Source organism: Watersipora subatra, chromosome 5, assembly GCF_963576615.1.
Source record: "Watersipora subatra chromosome 5, tzWatSuba1.1, whole genome shotgun sequence".
In the NCBI taxonomy this organism is placed as follows: domain Eukaryota; kingdom Metazoa; phylum Bryozoa; class Gymnolaemata; order Cheilostomatida; family Watersiporidae; genus Watersipora; species Watersipora subatra.
This window is the reverse complement of record NC_088712.1, coordinates 13,975,775-13,987,050: the sequence shown is the minus strand read 5'-3', so window position 1 is coordinate 13,987,050 and position 11,276 is coordinate 13,975,775. Positions and strand designations below refer to the sequence as shown.

Genomic DNA, 11,276 nt, shown 5'->3' with positions numbered 1-11,276 from the left:
TAGTGAGAGTACAGATTTAATCTCAGGTAATAAAGAATCATCTTAAATAATGTTAAAAATACCTTTTCATGATTAACTAAGAGCTGCAAAGATTCCCAACCTATTTGTCGGTTAATAATTGTGCTGGTACTACCATTGATTAGCGTTTTTTTCTAATGCAGTGGTTGTTAACATACTTGTTAACATTGTTAACAATGTTAACAAGCATGGTCAGACGTACTGAACCCTACCAGTTGCATATGCACTTTCTCTGAACCCTTCTTTATCGAAAAATAAAATATGTTTTTGTTCACATTCAAGACAGGTATATGTTTTACTGGTGCACAAAATGTGCTGTGTATTACCTAACATTGCTGTGTTTAAAGAACAAAACAAAATTGAGTAAATTATATATCATCCTAAATGATTTTTATATAAAGATATATATATATTTCAAATTATACATGCACAAATTATATATCTTTCTATTCAGACATAACTTTGCAAATCTGTATAACTTCTGCTGTTGCTTTTGAGGGACCTCCACCAAACCCCTTAGACTAACAAACTGAACTCTTAGTGTTTGATTAAATTCAGGTTAAGAAATCCTGAACTAACGTCACCAGTTTTATGTTTACAGCACTTTTAGAATGATTTCATTTTCAGAAAAATATTGGTGAATCCAGAAGGCAAAGTTTTCATCTTTTCAAGTTTGATGTATTCTTTAGAATCTCACAAATTCGATAAAATATTTCTGTCTGATAGTTTTATATTCAGACGGGCGCAAAGCAGTTGCAAAGAGCTAAGGTTCAAATCCTTTGTCAGACAATGTTTTTTGTCTGACAAAGGATTTGATCCTCTAGTTTTTTCAATTGAGGTGTGATTGTTAATCACCTACTCTACTGCTGTATCTGCAACTACGCAAAACAAATAATGTTACCGAATCAATGCGAATGACCCGGCTTTAATATTAGAAATGGGTATGTATAGACTCATTGGTCTCTCGTGTAAGCAAGTGGTTGTCTTGTTCTAAAGTTTACAGTTACCGCTGCAATTCTACAGACAATAGAGTAACTTTTAACAATGCCATGATATTAATGCATTTAAATGGAACTGCTAGACTCTATTGTGCGACGGCGTAGTTGCTTCGTCCCATAGACCCCCAAAAAAGAGTAACTTTTTCACAGAAAAAACATACGGAAGCCCTCAAAGTGTTGTGATGGTACTGCAATGGCAGGAATGCATATAAATGTGCCCCGACCTAACTTAGACAAAATCTCAAACCACTTGTTTGACAGATAACTAAAATGTCAGAGCATTAAACTAAACTAGGTTAAAGGCTATGTGGTAAACAGAGTGCACATTCTTGCATAAAAAAACGAGCACTCACCACTAGCTATGTGTCATTAGCCAGTTCTTTTCTTAAAATATTTTAAACAAAATTTTAAAAAAACAAACATATTTGCCAACACCGAATATTTGGCTTCGTACCAGAAAGCGCATGCAAGAATTATTTCAGTAAGTTGGTTGGGTGGTTTGGGGACTCTAGCACTCCCACCTTATGTTAAGTAAAAACACATGAGGTTAAGAACTCAAGCTAAGTGCGGCTAATTACAAGCTAAATATTTATGCAGACTCACTGTGACCATCAAAACAGTCTGAGGAAAATGTCCATTCTTGACAGTTAAATGACAACTCTCTGGCACCGTCGACACCATTATCTGGTTCAATTTAGAAATGAGTTATATTTCTCGCCTGTTATTGTTTGCAATAAAGGTTTTCATCACATACCTGAGTATCCACACTACAGTGATTTTTGTAGTTCGTTTGAGGGGAGCATCATCTTTCAAACTGTCAGAAAGATTATCTTGTGGAACTTTTATAAAAAAAACTTCACTAAAAAACCCAGATCTGGTCATGAAAAAAACAACTTATGTCACCAATCATTTTTTAGTCTCTGAACCTTTGCAATCCTGACACAGATCTTACAAATAAGAACTTTTAGAAACAGTCTTTGGCTGACCTGGGATAGATTTGTGGAAAATAACTAAAAAAACAAAGATTTGCTGACAGCTAGCAATCAACCAAAACATAGCATTTATCATTTACACCCTAACCACCCACAAACTAAACATTATGTTCCAGTTCAAATACATTATGCCTTTCTTCGAGCTTTTAACGGAGAAAAAGGTATTTCAAACACTATATATGGTAAACCAAGTATTTGAGTTAATTTTTATTTGATTTGGGATTTTGAAATGAAACTATGGCCAATAAAGTAACATACAGTAGATCCCGCCATACAACATTAATTTGTTCTGTTGTTGGCATAATAAGGTGAAAATGTTGTATAGAAAGGCAATAAAAACCCATCGTAGTTATCTAATGCAAACACTTTCTGGTAGAAAACATTAAATTTTTATATGTACTGTACATATTAAAAACTAGTAACAAAATAGTATGTTTACCTTAGTAACTATAGTTACCTACAGTAACTTTAATATATTTAGCGTATTTAGTGGTTATGATTTGCAATCAAGTGTAACATTGTAACTATGTGCAGTATGTACCGTAGGGAAGTCTTATCTTCCAGACAGAAGTATAACATAAACATTGTATTTAATTTACATAAATTAAGCTTACTAATCTAAACTATAATTTTGTCATCGTCCAAAATTTTATCGCATATCTATTTCCGGCTTTGTTTTCACTATAACTTATAATGAATAATGCTGAACTGAGAGAGAACTAACGTCACATCTTTTTCAGGCGCTGTGGCATGGATTTCGGCGAATAGCAAATCGGCATTTTTGTTATTCCAAAGTATTCAGCCCACCGACTGCCAGATTTGAATTTCGAGAGCAGTTTTGTTGATGTCGTATGGCAAAACAAATGTCATATGGCGAGTATGAAAAAACATTGTATTCCACATTGTAAGGCAAAAAACTGTATAACAAGGGCATTGTGACTTGGGGTGCACCGTATATAGTACCAAATCTCTTTGCGTTCTTTTATTAAGATTGCAGAAATATGTACATAATAAAACTGACATCACTAAAGACTGGTTCACACTCTATCTCAGTATGTCAGTGTTAATCACACAATACTTCGGTGATCGTCTGTAATAACAATGTTCACGCTATCACAAACTCATACACATTTACATCAGCGAATAGTACGCGATACAACATTCTCATTATACCATGCGGTCCAGGAAATGAGGAAGTACTAGTCCTGCAGCAACTGTCATGAAAGATAATATAGATCGAGCAATCTGCGACGACAAATCATCATCACCAAAGTGGTACACATTGAACTGGCTGTCATAGATGCTTGGCAAACTATCAAGATAGTTTGACAGCTGCAAAATTTCCCGACGTATCCGGGCTGCTTCGACGATAGCATTGGTTTACAGCACTCATAGTTGACGGATAATCGCTGTGAGGACAAGGACTTGCAAGAACTTACCACTGACTACTCAAAAAGACATAATTACTCATGACAACCAATCAGAGCGAAGTATAAATATTAGCGAGTCCACTTGATTTCATTTATTAAAAATACATAAAAAATTTACTTATTCAAGCATCATGAATAGTTTATTTACTGAAATTTTTAGCCTCAGTAGTGGCTAGTGATCACACTCTCGGAATTTTTTATAGATTCGCAATTAATTCGGTAAAAAATCTGGTCATTCGAGCACACACTGGCTAATAATCTGGTCCTATAATGTATTGGTCAACATTGTTAATCTTCTAAATGGCTCTCTTTATTATAGTAAGAGCTTGTAATGATGCATCATGATGCATCGGCTTATCCGCTGTAACTTAATCCTTCCCTAGCAAAATATTGTCCACTCTCATTCATTACAATCAATGCAAAACTAGCAATCTTTTTTGTAAGTTGTGAAGAATACGGAGTTCACCAGACTCACATGTAGCCCCAAATAATAAGGAATTCGAAAGTAGTTGAACGAACAGATAGTACCGTACTTTTTGGACTATAAACTGTACCCCTATATAAGCCGCGCCTGCTTTATTTTCCAAAAAAAATGATAAAAAAACAGTACATAGGCCGCACCTTTGTATAAGCTACAGGACTCAGGATGGTGCTTTTTACCACTGCAGCAACTTTGCTAGTTAAAACGGAACAGTGCCTAACGGCACAGTTTCGTATTAATCTATGCTTTTTAACCTAATGCCTAACGGAACAGTACCATTAGACATTGTTTCAATTTTTCTTTCACCATTAGAGGTGCACTAACTGGAGATTTCAATTAATGCGCCCTAGCGGTGAAAGAAAAAGCCATAGAATAGCCGCACCTTTATATAAGCCACATGGCTCAAATCATCAGTAAAAAGTAGAGGCTAATAGTCCAAAAAATACAGTATATGACTATATGAGCAGAAAACCAAACTTGGTTGACAAAGTATATCTATATGTGTAAATATCAAAGTTTGTCATTTGTCTGTCTAGCTATTGCGATAAAAATCTAGCAAAGGAAATCCATATCGCAGAAGATTTGATCTCAGAACCTCCCATTCACATGACAAGAAGCTAACTCATTAAGCTACACAAGATGCAATGGACTCCCTAGGCGATGTGAGTTACTATCTAGGTTAATTTACGCATAGCGACTCGGGGTTACGCGTAACACCACTAAAGCTTGCTCTCACGGCTCTTATTAGTAAGTTTAGTAACCAGATACTAGCTTATTCAAATTAGTCATTGGCAACTAAATTACCTGCCACTGTTTATAAGCTGTTTGTAATACTCATACATTCATCTAGTATTCAAAAATAGTGTAGACATAGTGAAATTGGTAGGGCATCTGCCTGGTGACCGTGAGGTCCCAGGTTTGATCCCTACAGCTTCAATTTCCCGCTGCACTTTTCTGGTGGTCCCTAAACAAGATCTTTGCTTATACATTATAATGTCTACAACCACTATGATGAGTGTAAAAACCAAAGTCATACAGGCTCTGGTGTCACCTGGAAAACAAACAAGGTCCATGCTGCCTGTAGCTGAACCTAGAACAAGGAGCTGAAAAATAGGCTACTGGTTTTAAATGCAAAAAAAGACTAACCGGCTAAGATCTTGAGGCGAGTGCTCAAGCTCTGATAGGGGACCCAAGTTTGAATAGACATTACCACATAGGCTAATTAGGTAAACCGGGGTGAGGAAACATGTTTTTTACATACATATATACTATTAGTAAGATTTTGCACGTCATTTATCCATAGAATAATTAATCTGTTTGACATATCATTGAAACAGTCATTTAGAGGAAAACTCCAAGTTAATGGATAGGCCTAGAAATAAGGGATTAGTTACCCATTTCACTATAAATATATTTTGGATGTAATGTCAAGTGTATCTCTCTAGGCTATGGCTAGGAACTTTTAAAGTACATGTACTCCAAATAATGAAAATAAACTACCATAACACTTTTAAAAAGTAAAAGATTGCTATCAGAATTTGAATACTGTGTTCCTTTACCTTTATGCATTTCTCTGTGTATACCTCTATGTATAACCATATGCACACCATTATGCATATATCTATGCATAACTCTATGTATAGCTTTATGCATAAATCTATGCATAAATCTACGCCCCTGTGCATACCTCTACGCATATCTTTATGTATAATCGTAAGCACATCACTATGCACAACCCCATGCATACATATGTTCATAACTTTATGCGTAAATCTATGCTCCCATGTATGCCTCTATGCATACCTCTATGTATACATATATATATAACCATATGCACACCACTATGCACAACCCCATGCATACATATGTTCATAACTTTATGCGTAAATCTAAGCTCCCATGTATGCCTCTATGCATACCTCTATGTATACATATATATATAACCATATGCACACCACTATGCACAACCCTATGCATACATCTATGCTTAACTCTATACATAAAATTATGCGTAATGCAATGCATAACCCTATGTACAGCCCTATGCATAAATCTATACACAACCCTATACATAGCCTTATGCACACTCCTATGTATAACCCTTACACAAAGCCTATGCACACAGAGATTTTACATGCACACAATAAGTTAACAGGTGATGCTCGTTGTCAAGTAGAGGAGTCAACAAGCTAATATATTTAATTGCAATCTGCACAAACAGTCTCTTGTCACATTCTTTTTAAGTCGACTATTAATATTACGACATATTTTTGTGCTGAGTTGTGTTTGACCACTCACCCAACCTAACTTGTCACAAGGGAATTTCTGTGCGCATGACTGTTTCTAAATACCACTGTGCCAGGTGTCCTGCCAGAAGCTTCCAGAAGCTTTGCTAAACTAAAGCAATACCAAAGTAGCACTTGGAGAGCTCTAGGCAGCCTTTTGAACACATGATTCACCTTGAATTATGGTATTATTAAATTTAGAGTTGAATTCTATAAAAAATGTTTCCATCATGTTCAGCTGCAGTTTTTTGAAGCTATTCAGCTATTTGGTATCACAAACTAGATGTTGCAGTTTTCCTCAATCAATTTTTAGCAGGTTGTTGTCTCATAGACACTTTAAAACTGTTTCATAACATCTGTTTTTCTACCGGCTTCACAATGGTTTACCAATATCGTAGCATCTGTTTTGTAACTATACCACAACTACGTCATGACCACATTACACCCACATTGAAACCACAGCCTAATCTCGGTACTGTTAAGGGGTCTGTCAAGAGGATGTGCGGTAGTGAGACTGCGAATGGCTACCACGTGTCACTTGCATAGATCCTATTTCTAGCCCAAATTAACACGATGGGGAAACCCTACAAAAAACGGTTCTATGTCATTGACAGGACTTGAAGCCATACTCTATCTGTCGGCTAGTGCCGTGTCTCTAGGAAAAATACTGACAGCCGTGGCACGACTGCGGTACAATCACTTCAAAGCAGAATGGAACTTATAGACAACATATTGCCATAACGCGCAACTCTTTTACTTGAAATATGTTATCATTGCGTAGCAACTACGACTGGCTCAAAGAAAAATAAATTGAATATATAGGGCTTAAACCATCAACTCTAACTTTCCTGTGCAAGGTTTCTTAAATGATATGGTTAAAGTCTATTTTCATAAAACTGGCGTATATAATGACTAAAAGCTGTAAATATTTTTCTACCATTTGAGGTTTTGTTTGCTCTTTTAGCTGATCTAAGTGCTAGAATGTTTCAAGATTAAAATCGGCAAAATTTAATCACTGATAAAATGCTCAGAGGAAAAATAGATGCCCAGACTTCCTCAAAAATGGTGTCAATAGTAGTGCATATTGTTTATAAGTGATAAATATACGATTTACAGCATTTAGAGGAAGACAGTGGGACAAGTTCTAATCAACCTATCTATACATGTATATATATATATATATATACATATACATGTATATATAGAAATATATATACAGTGTATATATACAGTGTATATATATATATATACATGTATATACATATACATGTATATATAGAAATATATATACAGTGTATATATACAGTGTATATATATATATATAACATTTAAAACATGTATAGTAATGTATTTGAGGCTATATTTAACATTTTATTGAAACAATTATGAGCAAACACAAAATAATATGTCAATAGAGACACGTAATGTCGAAACTTGAATTCATTAGTCGATTTCATAGCAAGAGGGTCAAACAAGAAGTGCGACTGCTGACGTCATTTTTGGATGTATCTCTTCTGAGTCGTTATTATCATCATCGGGAAAATTTTTTTGTTATTGTCTTTTTTTAAGGTTTGCAAAAAATCTAATTTTGCCAAAAATCCGTTTAGCAATGACCCTCCGAAAGCAAGGAAAAGTGAGCTAACCTTCAAATAAACTTAAAGAAAAATCAGCAAAGTTGATCTTGGTTAAAATGCTCAAAAAAAAAGATGTCTTTTCTTCTGAGTGTTTAACTGCGATCAAGTTTGTGGATGTTAATCTCAAAGCATCCTGGCAGTCAAATCACCTAAAACACCAAACAAAGTCTCAAATGATAAAAGAATATTTATACTTTCCGATAAAATATTTTAGATTTGAAGTTTAATGGGAGTGATTTATTAAAAAAATAATTAAAATCCTTCAGATAGTTTTAAGCTTCAATGGAAATTTTTCAATAAATAATTTGTTGTTGATTACATGCTGCAAAGTCAATCACTAGTTGAGAGTTCAGATTTGAACCTGTCTGTATTTAAAGAATGAAGAAATATAATTGTAACTTTCCATGAGCTTCACAGCAGAATGAGATCATTGTCATGATAGAAGCTTTTCATATTTTTTTATTGTTGTATTATTATTATTACTTTTTATATTATTGTTTTTCATATTTTTGCTCCGTAGGTTGAGGTCATTCCAGATTACACCAAGGATATCATCGCTGCGTGTTATTTTTTCTAAAGCTAACACCCTGGAAGTCTAGTGTGATGTGAGAGATTGTCAGGAGTGTCAATAAAGTACAGAGAACAAGTATGTGCACAATTATTCATAAATCCTGGAAGCTATTTGGTTAGCGAAGATGTTATAATGTCAGTTTAACAAGCTGATTGGTGCAAGTTAGATAACAGCCTTATAACAATCTTTAATTTCAACCTGTAACCATCACTATGTTTCCATGACACGCATGAAGCGTACCATGGGTATTGGAGCTGTGCACAAGTTGTGTTATCGTGCGAGTGAAGTGTTTCCATTGACATTCGCATTGTGTGGGTCAAAATAGGTAAGGAATTGTGCGCTATAAGTTAATAATTAGCGGAGCAGTTAGTGACACACGCAAAAAGAAACTCAAACTCAGAAAAACACATGAAACTCGATCGAGAAAGGGCGACGGAAGTATTGAAAATGTTTAAATTGTATAACTGGTGCGGTATTTTAATGCGCATCATTCGCAAGTGCTGTTTCCATTAATCACAAGCATGATGGATTTGATAAAGTTTTGCAAATCGCAAAAATCGTTTAGCTTGCGGATATATGCCGTTTTCATAGTGCGGTAAATTTGCGGATTGGCTCAAATTTGCGATTCATGCACATCATGGAAACATAGTGCATGACAGAAGAATGCGACGCACAGTGAACGCTCACCCTATCACATTAATTAATATATAGATTACCTATGCCAGAGTGGGGCTGGTAAGCAGAATTTGAAGAGTTCGAACCCTTTACATGGTAATTCATTTATCCCAACTGATGACCATGCATGGCTTCAGGCAGAGGGATGGACACCGCTCTTATTATAGTAAAGACTAGCGCCCTAAAAATCCAGTGTGCCCTGAGTGATCGTCTGGTCTACCGATAAAGCACAGATAATGACAATCTGCATAACTTCAACAGATGGTCAATTTGCGCATGTGTTAGAATGTCGGTCTACCAAGCTAAATGTTGCGAGTTCAAATCTTATATGATGCGATCTTTTTCCCAACTTTAAACTTTGGCTTTAATGGTTTCTGTTTGAGCACTCCATTAAAGATTTTGGAGTGATTCACTATTTAAGGCTGGTTCATGCTATATCACGGTACATCGGAGTTGTCTTTCCAGTCTTTCCGTAAACCAACGACATCATCGTTATTCGTTGGCTAGACGTACCGTAAGCCAATGACATCATTGAAAGAACTGGGATACATCAGAAGTAACTGCGGCTGCCAAACCTTCTCGATAGTTAGACGATTATCCACGACGTCCTGTGCAGTGTGCAGCACTTCAGCAATGATGATTGGCCCTCATGGGTTACTCGATTTATATTTTCTTTCATGACAGCTGCTGGAGGACTCGTATTTCATCATTTACGCTACCACCTTGTATAATGAGTGTTATCACAGAGGATCACCGAAGTATTGAGTGATTAACACCCACATACACCGATATAGTGTGAACCAGCCTTGACATAGCGTAGCTGCTCTTTGTCTGTTCATCTTTTCGTATATATTTCTGCTGCATGCATACAGCAAACTACCGCTTAGTGAAAAAGTTAATGTTTTGTCTGCTGTGCTGTGAGTGGGCCTGATCCGGCTGTTATTATTATCAAGTTACAAGTGGGCTCCCACGGAAGCCATTCAAATGGTATAATCAGACTGCTGTGTTGTCACCCTTGCCAAACTTCCATCTTCCTTTGATGTAGGTAATTAATTAGTATCCTAGTTTTCTCCGAGGAATTGCACTCATCACCACAAGTTTCTGCTCAGACACCAGACCCACCAGACCGGTATTGCATCATCATGGCTGATTAGCTACAGCGTCCTTCTAGAAGGTCAAGGAACCTTCTGCTGTATGTGCACTCAAACATTGACATCAGCACAAATGTAGAAGCTTTCTACTATCAATGGCTGACATCCTTAGTGTAAAAAGACAGAAGATTGGCCATGCACACAGAATGGAGCAAGACCGGATTCCATGTCAACTAAAGAGGAAGGGAAGTGGGAGTGGGAGGTGAAGGTGGAGGGGGAGTGGGAGTGGGAGTGGGAGAGGGAGCGGGAGGGGAAAAGGGGGAGGGGCAGGGGTAGAGGCAGGGGCAGAGGCAGAAGCAGGGGCAGGGGCAGGGGCAGGGGCAAAGGCAGAGGCAGAGGCAGAGGCAGAGGCAGAGGCAGAGGCAGAGGCAGAGGCAGAGGCAGAGGCAGAGGCAGAGGCAGAGGCAGAGGCAGAGGCAGAGGCAGAGGCAGAGGCAGAGGCAGAGGCAGAGGCAGAGGCAGAGGCAGAGGCAGAGGCAGAGGCAGAGGCAGAGGCAGAGGCAGAGGCAGAGGCAGAGGCAGAGGCAGAGGCAGAGGCAGAGGCAGAGGCAGAGGCAGAGGCAGAGGCAGAGGCAGAGGCAGAGGCAGAGGCAGAGGCAGAGGCAGAGGCAGAGGCAGAGGCAGAGGCAGAGGCAGAGGCAGAGGCAGAGGCAGAGGCAGAGGCAGAGGCAGAGGCAGAGGCAGAGGCAGAGGCAGAGGCAGAGGCAGAGGCAGGGGCAGAGGGAGAGGAAGAGATAGAAAGTGAGAGAAAGAAAGACTTCTGACGAAAATTTGTCGACAAATATTCTAGTTTAACATTATTAATAATGCATAATATTGGCCCAATTTGTCTCAGTGCTCTAAATTGACAATTGCGTCTCATTCCAGCTCGTACACGATGAAAGTTTCAAGTAATGTGTAATTATCTTTACTTAATGCACTATGTTACATACATTTTATGTTTACTGTGTTTTCCTATATATATTTCATGTTGAAAAGCTTACAATGAGAGAAAATATATTTTATACGAATCAGTCTCTAAGTACATAACGAGCGTTCCGC

The 11,276-nt window shown here is 37.4% G+C and overlaps 1 protein-coding gene across 1 annotated transcript; it reads left to right on the top strand.

Annotated features, from left to right (window-relative positions):
- Positions 1-10,401: 10,401 nt before the first annotated feature.
- Positions 10,402-10,999, top strand: LOC137397131 (octapeptide-repeat protein T2-like). The gene is made up of 2 exons (XM_068083418.1): positions 10,402-10,627; positions 10,878-10,999. The coding sequence occupies exons 1-2, from the start codon at positions 10,402-10,404 to the stop codon at positions 10,997-10,999; spliced, it is 348 nt and encodes a 115-aa protein (XP_067939519.1).
- Positions 11,000-11,276: the final 277 nt, after the last annotated feature.

What these genes read in the sequence shown, in the direction of transcription:
- LOC137397131 (XM_068083418.1), top strand. Translation starts at nt 10,402, where the DNA reads ATGTCAACTAAAGAGGAAGGGAAGTGGGAGTGGGAGGTGAAGGTGGAG. An exon ending in AGGCAGAGGCAGAGGCAGAG is followed by an intron (nt 10,628 to 10,877) that starts GCAGAGGCAGAG and finishes AGGCAGAGGCAG; the next exon opens with AGGCAGAGGCAGAGGCAGAG.